Source organism: Rhinoraja longicauda, chromosome 10 (assembly GCF_053455715.1).
Source record: "Rhinoraja longicauda isolate Sanriku21f chromosome 10, sRhiLon1.1, whole genome shotgun sequence".
NCBI lineage: Eukaryota > Metazoa > Chordata > Chondrichthyes > Rajiformes > Arhynchobatidae > Rhinoraja > Rhinoraja longicauda.
The window spans coordinates 10,602,922-10,616,055 of NC_135962.1; the positions used below are offsets into that span (position 1 = coordinate 10,602,922).

Genomic DNA, 13,134 nt, shown 5'->3' on the forward strand with positions numbered 1-13,134 from the left:
GGTGGCCAAACTTGCTTAATGTAAGAGCCACATACGATAAAGTTCAGATGTTTGAGAGCCGCAAGACATGAACAAAAGAGCCGCAAGACATGAACTTAAATATTTTTACTAACCATGAACATTAAACTTACGTTTTATTCCAATGGGGTCTCAATTCATACCCAGTAAATAATTATAAAGCTTGAATTTTTTTCTTATTTACCTTTTATATTAACTGTGATGAAAAAAGGAGCTCAGCCAACATATTTCCACGAGCCGCATATTAAAGGTCAAAGAGCCGCATGTAGCTCACAAGCCGCGGTTTGGCCACCCCTGGTGTAGACAGTCACAACTTTTTTCTCCAGGGTGAAAATGTCAAAGACTAGAGGGTGCAGGTGTAAATTTGAAGGAGATGTGCAAGGAAAGTGGTTTATACAGAGAGAGGTAAGTATATGGAAGCAGATATGATAGTGACATTTAAGAAGCTTTTAGATAATAGGCGTGTGGACATGCAGTGATTGGAGGGGTGTGAATCACATGCAGGAAGAGGAGATTAGGTTTTCTTAGACATTGTGGGCCATGGAGCATGCACCTGTGCTTTTCTGTGTTCAACTCGTAAAGTTTAAGAGCAATGTGCAGTCTTAAGGTGTATGCTGACTCTTGAAATAGGTATTCAATTCAGTCTTCAACAACTCTCTGACCTTCAACACCTCTCTGACCTTCAACACCTCTCTGACCTTCAATACCTCTCTGACCAATAATCTGTCAACATTGCGATTAAGAAATTCCGATGGAATCTGATTAAATGTTTTTTTCAATTTTCATAGATAACACAATAAATGAAAGAAAGTTCAATAAATTAAAAAAAATTAGAGTTTGAGTCATAAAATTATTTTGGAAGACAATTTCCATTATTGCGATTGATATTGAATAGTTGGTGATTTTTTAGCACGTGATGATCAGAATCAGGATTGCACAGGTTTCTAATGTGAAAATCAAAGTTATTTTTAAAATTAGATATTTCTGCATGCAAGTTGTAATCATTCGTAAGAGAAAGAATTGCTGTCTCCTCACTGTTTATTTTCAATTGATAGGCCACTTTAGCTAACCTTTTTATGTTGTTTACACACAGTCAATCTTTACACAAGATTTATTTTAAAAAAGGGATTGATATGTGAAGTGAGAGTTGTTATTTGAACCTGTGGGGAAAAAAATCTGCCAAAGTGCACGTGGAACTGAACAGGGAGCTACATTGTCCATTTATCAGTTACACTGTTTGAAGACTTAAGAGAGTCAAGAGTGTTTTATTGTCATATGTACTGAAAATGAAACAATGTAATTTTAACTTGTAGCAGCATTACAGGTCTATAAACGCAGACTCGTAACACAATAAACAAATACATTTAAATACATTTAAATACATTTAAAAAAATCAATATTAGTGCAAAACAAAAGTACAAAGTCCCTAATGCAACCAAAATAGTAGCACATGGTTTAGTTGGAGTTTGTAGTGTTCAAAAGCCTGATTCTTGTTGGGAAGTCACTTTTCATGATCCTGTAGGTCACATTTTTTAGACTCCTACCCTTTCTTCCCGATTGCAGGGGTGAAATGAGTAGGGGCTAGTGGAATCAAGGGATATGGGGAGAAGGCAAGCACGGATTACTGACTGTGGATGATCAGCCATGATCACAATGAATGGCGGTGGTGGCTCGAAGGGCCGAATGGCCTCCTCCTGCACCTATTTTCTATGTTTTTATGTTAAAAGAGAGCAGTGCCACCTGTAGCTACCTTCAATGTTGGGGAGGTCAGGATCTGTGATGGATTGTGCAATGTCCAATACTTTTTGTAATCTACATTCCTGGGCATTCGAGTTGCAAATGCAGGCCATGATGTGACCAATCACTATGCTCCCTACTGTATACCTGTAGAGGTCCAAGAAAGTTGATGCACCAAATCTCCTCAATCTTCTAAGGAAGTAGAGGCATTGATGGGCTTTCTTTATGATTTTATCAATGTGTTGGGCCCACAACAGATCTTCAGAGAAATGCACGCCCAGTTGTTGCATCCATTGTCCTGTCGATGAAGACAGATTTGTGGATCCTCGGCCTTGCTCTTCTAAAGAAAACAATCAGCATCTTGGTCTTGCCGATGTTGAGAGCAAGGTTGTTGTTTTGACACCTTCTAATCACGATCACTCTCCCTTCCATAGACTGGCTGATTACCCATAATTCATCCAACAATTGTGGTGCCTTGGCGAATTTAAAGATGGAGATGGAATTGTATACGGCTACACTGTCATGGGTATAGAGTAAGCAGAGCAGGGGGCTGAGCACAGCCTTGAGGTGCCAGTGTACTGATGGTTATCAAGGATGAAGTGTTGTTGCCAATTCATACCGATTGTGGTCTGTTGATGATGAAGTCGAGGATCCAGTTGCAAAGGGATGAGCAGAGACCCAATTCCCTGAGATTGATAACAATTTCAGAGGATATTTATTCACAAAATGCTGGAGTAACTCAGAAGGTCAGGCAGCATCTTGGGAGAGAAGGAATGGGTGACGTTTCGGGTCGAGACCCTTCTTCAGCCTGATCAGTCTGAAGAAGGGTCTCGACCCGAAACGTCACCCATTCCTTCTGAGTTACTCCAGCATTTTGTGAATAAATACCTTCGATTTGTACCAGCATCTGCAGTTATTTTCTTACAATTTCAGAGGGGATGATGATGTTGAAAACTGAGCTGTAGTTGATGAACATTTGTGTTTTCATTGCCGAAATGGCCCAGGGCAGAGTGGAGAGCCAGCATGATCGCATCGCCCGTTGATCCATTGTGGTGGTAGGCAAATTGTAGTGGGTTCAGGTTCTTGCTAAGGTAGGAGTTGATATGCGCCATAACCAACTTCTCAAAACACTTCATCACCACGGCCGTTATTGCTCCGGTCGGTAGTCATTGAGGCACATCACCTTACTCTTCTTGGGCACTGGTACTATTGATGCCCTTTTAAAGCAGGTAGGAACCTCAGACCTCAGTAAAGAAAGGTTGAGGATGTTTCAAAAAACTCTTGCATTGGTCCCTGTAGGTTTTGAGAACGTTATCGGACACACCACCAGGTCCAGATGCTTTTGGAGAGTTCTTGAAGGATCTTCTGAGATAACAATGCCATCAGGGTTATGGGGCTCTGAGCAAATACATTAATGTTCTCCATTTCAAGGCATGCTTAAAATGCTTTGAGCTAGTCATTCGATATGCGAGGGGTAACAAATTAAAATCCAACATTAATTAGTTGTAAGCTTGACTGATTGATGCCGGTATATTATCAAGAACATTATCATTCCTACAATCATGGAGGTTCTTCAGTTGTGCAATAATACTCTGTCAAACAACATAACATAGAGCTTTTGATATTTTCAGCATGCAGTAATGAAAGTAAACATAGCTATTGAAAAGATATTTATTTTTGATAATCCTGCAGGAAAAATAACTTTGTTATTGCGAGTCTGATACTCGCTAGCCCCCATTAACACCTTTGTCTTTGTATTGCTGCTTTCTATAACACAAGGTTTCTTAGGAGCAACTCACACGTTATAGTTGGGAGGAGTTGGCTGCGCCTAACGGCTGCGGCTCTCTGGCAGTCTGTTTGTCTTTTTTTCTTTTTTTTTGTTTGTGTCGGTGTTGGGATGGTTTTTGTTTCTGTTTTTGGCTGTGTATATGTGGTGGGGGGGTGGGGTGTGGGTGTGGGTGTGGGGTGGGGTGGGGGAAACCTTTCTTTTATTAGGTCTCTTCCTCGGGGCGCAGCTCGCCTGCGGGGCCTTCCATTGCCGGCGCGGCTCGGCTGCGGGACATAACATCGCCAGCGCGGCTCGGCCGCGGGACGTTTCAGTGCCCGGTGCGGCTCGGCCGCTGGACTTAACATCGCCCGGTGCGGCCGCGGGACGTTTCAGTGCCCGGTGCGGCTCGGCCGCTGGACTTAACATCGCCAGCGCGGCTCGGCCACGGGACGTTTCGGTGCCCGGTGCGGCTCGGCCGCTGGACTTAACATCGCCCGGTGCGGCTCGGCCGCGGGACGTTTCAGTGCCCGGTGTGGCTCGGCTGCGGGACTTAACATCGCCAGCGCGGCTCGGCCGCGGGACGTTTCGGTGCCCGATGCGGCTCGGCCGCGGGATGTTTCGGTGCCCGGTGCGGCTCGGCCGCTGGACTTAACATCGCCCGGTGCGGCCGCGGGACGTTTCGGTGCCCGGGGCGGCTCGGCCGCAGGGCCTTCCATCCTCTTGCGGGGGCTGTGCGTGTCGGTTGCCTCGGTAGGGGTCGAGCTGCCTGTCCGTGGGTGCGGGGGGAAGAGAGGGGAAGTTTTGTTGCCTCCATCACAGTGAGGGGGTTTTTGGAGTCACTGTGATGGATGTTTGTGTTGGGGTCGGGTGTCCTGTGTTTTTTTCTTTTTGCTGTGTTTTGTGACTGCTGAAATTTCGTTCGGTGTTGTGCCGAATGACAATAAAGTGTTGTTATGTTATGTTATGTTATGTTATAGCAGATATTAATTTCACCCATTCTGCACTGCACAATACAAATAATTTATATATGTGGACAAAATAAAAGGCACACCACATCTTTTTCTATTTTCTTTCCTATCATTATTTTGAAGATAATGCCTTCAGAGCTTTTTGTACCACATTGTAAATACCTGAAAATCAACATTAATTTAAAAAAATGATCTGAGATCATTTCACTTAATGACAGTTTATTAAATATACACCCTTTGATGGATTTAATTTTAATTTTATGTTTTAAAGGCATCATTTCAAAATTGAATCAACTCACGTGATCTCATGTTCCACGACATAGTCTGAAAAGACATTGAACTGGGTCATGGCACTTCCCTTTTGAAAAAGAAAATGTGACTACCACTGACCTGCAGCACCCAGTCATCAGTGTCTGCTTGTTTATAATCCTGTTGGGAGTAATTGGTGGTATAAGTAGTTCAACTGCTTAGGAACTCTGGTGCAGTCTGCACGCATTAACATCCATCCTCTGATGGAGCGGGCAGGAATGGAACAGTGGAACACCTCGTCTTTTTGTGCATGTTGCAACCTGCAGGACTTGAAATTGAATTTACAATTTCCATCTGCTTGTTGGAGAACTGGCCAGTTTTGTACGCCATCCTTTTTTCATGCTCATAGTCAGACTATACAACATTTCACAGATTGTACAATATTATACAATGTTATCAACTCATGACACAGACAAAGAAGCTTCATCTTATCTTAACCATTATTTCACCGGTTTTCTTTGTTCCATTGTCTTCCTCCACCTTGACTAACTTTTCTCTCACATCTGATGAAGGCTACCTCAGTCCTGAGTTACAAACTGTTTCTCTCTCCTCAGACGCTGCCTGACCTGCTGATTTTACCAGCATTGCTATATATTTCAGATTTCTATCATTTGGAGGTTTTTGGATTTCTTCCTCACTCAGTATCACCCACAAGAACTCCAGAAAATAGGATCAGGAATAGACGACTAAACCCCTCAAAGCTGCCTATTTGATCAAGGCTGATCTAAACTAGCCTCGGCTCCTCTTGTGTGCTAGTTGCCCATAATTCTCCTTCAGTATTAATTAGCTGGTCATTATCACATTATTCTTCTTCTTCTTAAGCCGTTTGCTCCTCTAGGGAGCATAGGCCATTGACAAATGTCCTCCACCTCATTCGGTTCTTGGCGGTTCTTTCGAGATCTCCCCAGTTGAGCCCACTCCCAGACATTTCTGCCTGGACACCTCTTCTCCAGCTGTTCCTGGGGCGACCTCTTTTCCTTTTTCCTTGGGGGTTCCATTTCAGGGCTTGCCGGGTGATGTTTGTGGCAGGTTTTCTGAGGGTGTGTCCAATCCAACTCCATTTTCTCCTTCGACTTTGTAAGTCAATGGGATCCTGGCTTGTTATTTTCCACATGTCCACATTGCTTACCTTGTCTCTCCACCAGATGTTTAGTATTCTCCTGAGGCAGGTGTTAATGAATGTTTGCAGCCTATTTGTTGTGTGTTTTGGTGTTTTCCATGTCTCTGGTCCATACAGCATCACCTGCTTCACATTTGAGTTAAAGATGCATCTTTTGGTGTTGAATGGGATGTGTTTTGAGCTCCAAATCTTCCTAGCCTTATTGATTCTGCTTTTTATGTCTGCATCTGCCCCTCCGGTGGTGTCCACAACACTGCCTAGGTATGTGAATGTTTTACCTCCTCTAGGGCAGTGCTGTGCATGAGGATAGGGTTGCTGGTTTTGGAGTGGAGCTTCATCACCTGTGTCTTTGTTGTATTGGGTGTAAGACCAAGTTTTGCTGCAGCTTGTGAGAGTCTGTCCGTCTTCTCCTGCATTTGCATCTGTGTGTGTGAAAGGAGAGCTATGTCATCTGCAAATTATCACATTATTGCTAGTGAGCAAATTGACTGTTGGGTTCCTGCCGTTACGTTGATGAATGCATATCAGTGGAGTTTCTTTGTCTCCAAGTGACAATGTCATGTTCTGTGAAAGTGAAAAGCTAAGAGATCCAAACCTTTTACTGTGTTAAAGGTCACTACATTTCCAAAAGTAATGCATAATATGAGGCAGAGTGGTTTAGAATGTGACATAATGTCTATTGAGCAAGTTAACATAACAGAATCTGATTGAAGTTTATTGTGACGTGTTTTGTTTTGAATTGTGCAGCACAAAATTCGCAGATATCCAGCAGCTGTCAGAGTATAAATACTGTAATGAGTGACGGAGATAGTGGAAGCCATTCCAGTGCATCTTCAGGAAACTGCAGGCGCCAGTATTATGTTCCCTACCGCGACTCTGTCCTTACCTGGCTTCTCAAGGACAGCCTTGGAGGGAACTCGAAAACCATCATGATTGCAAGTAAGTAGCATAACCTTTACTCAAGGCTATTGATTTTTTTCCTTCACATGATTCGAATGCATAAATATATACACACTTTTCAGAAATTTGTCATTAGAAAATCTTTTTATTTGTACATTGATGAGGACTTGAAGGATTTTTGTTTTTGAAACACTGTGCAAGTGGCTTACAGTGGCGCACCGGTAGAGTTTTTGCCTTACAGCGCCAGTGACCCGGGTTTGATCCTGACTACGGGTGCTATCTGTACAGAGTTTGTACATTCTCTCTGTGCCTGCTTAGGTTTGCTCTATACTGACCTCTTTGTCCTGGGCTTCCACAACTGTCAGAGTGAATTGGTGGAACAGCACCTCATATTTTGCTTGGGCAGAACTAGTGATCGCTGGTCAGTGGGGTGTTGGTGAGCTGAAGGGACTGTTTCCACGCTGTATCTCTAAACTAAACCAAACTAAACTAAACTAAAACTGTTTCTGCTGTATCTCTTTATGACTGAGGTTATTTGGTACATCGGGTCAATGCTTGCTCTTGGAACAATTTTTATTGGGCACTCTCTGCACTCTCCACGTTTCGGGTCGAGACCCTTCTCTCTCTAAGTGCATCCTAATGTTCAAAGTGACCTCTCCGTTCCTAGCACTTCTCCTGGCCTTTTAATAGTTCTTATCCATTTACCCAGTCTATCCTTGGATTCAGAATGACATAATGTCAAATTATTTTTTACTGTTAAGTTGCAGCCCTATGGTTTTTCTTGATTAATATGCTCATTCTAACCTTCGTTTTTGTTATTACAGCAATCTCACCTGCAAGCACCAGTTATACTGAAACCATCAGCACCTTAAGATATGCAGCACATGCCAAGAATATCCTCAATAAACCGCATGTGAATGAGGTGGGAAAGCAGCTGGCATCCAGAATGAGTGCTTTTAATATGATTTTATTTAAAGTGGTAACAGCTTGATGAGTCTCTGGCTTAATTGTTAATTTGTGAGGAGCTGAGCTTGGCAAAGCAGGAAGGAAACGCCATGAGCTACTGACATGATTTGAGTTAGAGAAAATGGTCAGGCACATTTCCATTCCATGATCATGCTTAGAAATGTGGAAATAAGGAGTAAGCAAATCAGCCATTGGAGCCCACCTTGTCACCCAACATGACCGAGGCTGATCAAACTCTACCTGCTTTCTCCCTGGATCTCTTTAGCTATTTGTGTATCTCTGACAACTACTTGAATGTATTTAATGCTTTGGCCTCAACTGTTGTGGTAGAGCATTCCATGGGTTCCCCACCTTCTGGCAGAAGTTTCCCCTCACTATAGTTCTAAATGGCCTTATGGGATGTGAGTTAGATACAAAATGCTGGAGTAACTCAGCGGGACAGGCAGCATCTGTGATGAGAAGTAATGGGTGATGTTTCGGGTCGAGAACCTTCTTCAGACATGGGATGTAACCTGGGTTTTGGACTCCACCATCATCGGAAACATCCTTTCTGCATGGTCTGAACTGGCCTGTTAGAATTTTATAATTGGCCTTAATTAGCCTTTTATTCTTCTGGAGGACTGAGGGGCCAAGCTAGTGTGAATGCACACAGTCTTTTTTCCAGGGTAGAAGGATCAAGAACTAGAGGGCATAGATTTAAGAGGGCATAGGTGAGAGGAGAAAGACAATAGGAACCTGAGGAGCAACTTTTTCTGAAGATAGACACAAAGAGATGAATGGCCTAATTCTACTCCTATCTCTCATGATCTATGATTAGGATGAAGAAAATCTGTCATTTTAACTAACAATCATCTGCTGTTTAATGATTAAATAAAGTCCAAGCCTCGGAATTCTTATTTCCTCTTCCTTAAGATATTCCTTAAAACGCATCACTTTGACCAAGCTTTAGTCTTTAACAGAATAATAACACCACGCCTCAATGATTTGTGACAAAAAGAATTTGACATTGACATTTCAGCAATTTTGCTAATTTCTGCTGTGATTGTGCCCCTCCTATTCACTGTGGTGACTACAAGCTCCGAGGTAGCTTCAGTTAAGTTGTTATGATCAGCCCAAAATTTAATTGCTCCTCCACTGGCAGTTGTTTGTTCAGACGCCAAGACCAGAAGTCCAGGAATTCCCTTCTTGCATTTCCCCCCCTGAAAACATTCCTGCAAATCACTTTGACTAAAGTTTTGATAATCTGCACGAATGTTGCCTTACTTGGCTTGGTGTCAAATTTTGTTTACTAATGCTCTTGTGAATTATCATCAGAGAGTTTATATAGCATGGGTTTTGTAGAATAATTAATATCTGGGATGTCGGGTTGTAATAACATTGATTAAATGGCATTCTGTGCGGCTGTTTATAAAGAGAAATGTTTAAAATAATAAGTCAAATCTGTTGTGATCTTATCGAGGTGTGCAAAATCATGAGGGGAAAAAATAGGGTGGATACACATCATCTTTTTCTTAGGGTAGGGAAATCAATATCCAGAGAGCATAGAATTAAGGTGAGAGGGGAAAGACAATAGAGGGGCAACTTTATCAAACAAAGGATGGTGGGTATATGGAGCGAGTGGCCAAAGGAAGTAGTTAAAGCAGGTATAATAACAACATTTAAAATGCGTTTGGACAGGCACATGGTAAGGAAAGGTTTAGAGGGATACGGGCGAAATGAACGCCCATGGGACTAGTTTAGATGGCACCATAATCTGCATGAACAAGTTGGGCCGAAGGTTGTGTTTCCATGCTGTATGGCTGACTCTCTAAATTGACATATCTCAAATTTTATAAGAGAACAGAAAATTCTGAAAGCACTCAGTGGGTCAGGCAGCACCTGTGAAAAGAGTAACTGAGTTAACGCTTCTGGTTGAAGAGCTGGCTCAACTTCTGAAATTTTCTCATATTTTCTTTTGTTATCTTTCACATTTCTAGAATCCACAGGTCTTTTTGATTTTCAATGTATCTCAAAATTTAATATAGTGTGTGTAAGATGTCATTGCCCCAGATGTCATTTCAGCATCTTATAAAGGTTTGTATCTCTTTCAGGATGCTAATGTAAAGCTGATTCGCGAACTGCGGGAGGAAATCAACAGATTAAAAGCAATGCTGATGAGTTTTGGTTTGGTAAGTTGTGCTTTCTCTGCTAGAAAAATAAAAAATAAATTCCTTAAAACCATTAAAAAAATCAATGATTAAATAAACTAAGAATTATGTTGGGCATTATAAAATGAGAGGAACAGATCGGGTAGAAGCACAGAGCCTCTTGCCCAGAGTAGGTGAATCAAGGACCAGGGGACAAAGGTTTAAGGCGAAGGGGAAAAGATTTAATAGGAATCTGAGGTGTAACCTTTTCACACCGAGTGGTGGGTGTATGGAACAAGCTGCCAGGGGAGGTTGTTGAGGCAGGGACTATCCCAACATATAAGAAACAGTTAGTCTGAAGAAGGGTCTCGACCCGAAACGTCACCCATTCCTTCTCTCCTGAGATGCTGCCTGACCTACTGAGTTACTCCAGCATTTTGTGAAATAAGAAACAGTTAGATAGGTTTGGAGGGATATGGACCAAACGCAGGCAGGTAGGATTAGTGTAGCTGCGACATATAGGCCGGTGTGGGCAAGTTGGGCCGAAGGGCCTGTTTCCACACAGTATCACTCTATGACTCTATTATCTGGTCCTCAGTTTAATTAAAATTTACTGAAGTGTATTAATTATTTGGTGATAAAATAATTTATCCGGAGAATGTTGATCTTTGGAATTTTCTATCCAAAACGGCTACAGTTGTTCTGTGGTTTGCAATATTCAAGGCTCAGAGAGATAATTCTTTGAGCACGTTCAGGAAATGAGGAATTCACTAATCCGGTGGAGTTGAGGTTGAGAATCAGCAATGATCTTACAGAATGATGGAGCAGGCTTGAGGTGCTCCTTGGGTTACTCTGTCCCTATGTTTTTAAGATATTAAACCCATTACAGGAAGGATGTGGAGGCTTTGGCAAGGGTGTAGTGGAGGTTTACCAGATTGATGCCTGGATTGGGGCTATTAGCTACAACGATGAGAGATGAGATGAAGATGAACTTATATCAAAGTGATGGCAAGAGCAAAGTATGGAGGAGAGAAGTGAACTGCCCAAGATCCAAAGCATACCACCTCATCTGTGAAACACGGTGGTGGGGGTGTTATGGCCTGGGCATGTATGGCTGCTGAAGGTACTGGCTCACTTATCTTCATTGATGATACAACTGCCGATGGTAGTAACATAATTAATTCTGAAGTCTATAGACACATTCTATCTGCTCAAGTTCAAACAAATGCCTCAAAACCCATTTGCCGGCAGTTCATTCTACAGCAAGACAATGATCCCAAACATACTGCTAAAGCAACAAAGGAGTTTTTCAAAGCTAAAAAATGGTAAATTCTTGAGTGGCCAAGTCGATCGCCCGATCTGAACATGCCTTTTATATGCTGAGAAGAAAACTGAGGGACCAGCCCCCAACAAGCATAAGTTAAAGATGGCTGCAATACAGGCCTGGCAGAGCATCAACAGAGAAGACACCCAGCAACTGGTGATGTCCATGAATTATAGACTTCAAGGAGTCATTGCATGCAAAGGATATGCAACAAAATAATAAACATGACTCTTTTTATTTACATGACGCTGCTGTGTCCAAAACATTATGGTGCCCTGAAATGGGGGGACTATATATAAACACTGCTGTAATTTCTACATGGTGAAACCAAAATGTATCAAAATGGCCTTTATTAAAATCTGACAATGTGCACTTTAACCACATGTTATTTTTCTCTGTTACAAATCTCAAATTGTAGAGTACAGAGGCAAATAACCAAATGATGGGTCTTTGTCCCAAACATTATGGAGGGCATTGTATGTTAGACCATAGTCTGCTCTGCCATTTGATCATTGGTGGTCTATATTTCTCTCTCAAACCCATTCTCCTGCCTTCTCCCTGTAACCTTTTATGCCCTTACGCCTTTAATAATCAAAAAGTTGTAAAACCTTTGTGAACTTAGCAGCAATGTAACTCGGCAAGTTTGGTCTTTTGAATGGGTTGATTCTTGTAAGTGACCACTGGAGGGAGGGATTCAAAGCACAGCTTTGGCATTCAAATGGCATTCAAAGCCCAGCTCTGTTTCTCTACCATAGCAGGGGGTCATGATCAACCAGCCGCACTGTTGTCAATAACCGTCAACTCTGGGGTGCTTTCTGATCTTCCTCTCAAATGTTGAACTGCACTGTATAAAAACCAGAATCATGGGTTAAAAAACAAACAAACTGGTATTTATAAAACAATATCACATCCTTCGAAGAGCTGCGGTCAGTGGGATTATAGAAAGTTTGGTTACGTTGTAGGCAAATGTGAGAACCAGCTGACCCCATAAATGACCAGTTAGTATCTTTTGGTGATTTGTTCGATGATGATATTTTGATGATACTTTATTTTCACATGTACAGTTAAATTCTTTGTTTTGCTTACAATGCACATAAAGTATGCAAACAGTCGCCTTGTATAGGATGCTGAGTCAAAGTCACGAAAGTATTCATCATAGCCTGGATGGTCCCTTTTCGTTCTCAGCAGGCCCTCGCCTTCTCTCCCCCCACGCCGGAACCCTCTTTGTTCTCGGCGTCGTGTCCTCGACCGACAGTGGGCACTCACACAGCCTGTTCTCCGCCGACTGCCAACACTCGTGCCTTGCTCCCGACCGCCCACTGCCGGGTCCTCTCTTGGATGGCTCTACCAAGGCACTCACCGGGAGTTTCCTACTGGCATTGGGATAGTGTAGGATAACTACGGGCTTGGGGAAATATTTTGCCCTCCTTAGTCCAGTGGCTTGCCAGTATTCATGCTGACTGGCACTCTCAGATGGCACCTCCATCAATCCAAACCACCAAGTGAACTAACAACCTAGATTGAGTGCATGTGATGGAGGAGGTCTAGAGAGCTGGGCTGTCAAAGGGGGAGCGTGTATTACTGCTGAGCTGAATCCAATCTGAAGACTTCAAGATTCATTTGTGATAGCTGTGAGGATTCTCTGTCGCTCTTGTATCAGTGTCCAACCACTATAATCTTCATCGAACACGTATTCAGCCATCATTTTTGCACCAAAGGAAAATGAATTGCTTATGTTGGGCTTCATTGACGTGTTTTGCAGAGAAACTTGAGTCCTTTAAGTGATGAAAATGATGAGAAAGATGGAAACCTGACAGATCTACTACTTCAAAATGAACTGAAGGTTGGTTATGTATTTACACATTATAGAACATAGAACAATACAGCATAGGACAGGC

At 42.5% G+C, this 13,134-nt stretch overlaps 1 protein-coding gene across 1 annotated transcript in view; it reads left to right on the forward strand.

Moving 5' to 3' along the window:
- Positions 1-13,134, forward strand: part of LOC144597726 (stAR-related lipid transfer protein 9-like) — a 172,341-nt gene that overhangs the window by 95,994 nt on the left and 63,213 nt on the right. The window contains exons 13-16 of the mRNA XM_078407258.1: positions 6,668-6,859; positions 7,645-7,742; positions 9,877-9,954; positions 12,999-13,079. Of these exons, the coding sequence (XP_078263384.1) occupies positions 6,668-6,859; positions 7,645-7,742; positions 9,877-9,954; positions 12,999-13,079 (449 nt within the window). The remainder of the gene's footprint in view (positions 1-6,667; positions 6,860-7,644; positions 7,743-9,876; positions 9,955-12,998; positions 13,080-13,134) is intronic.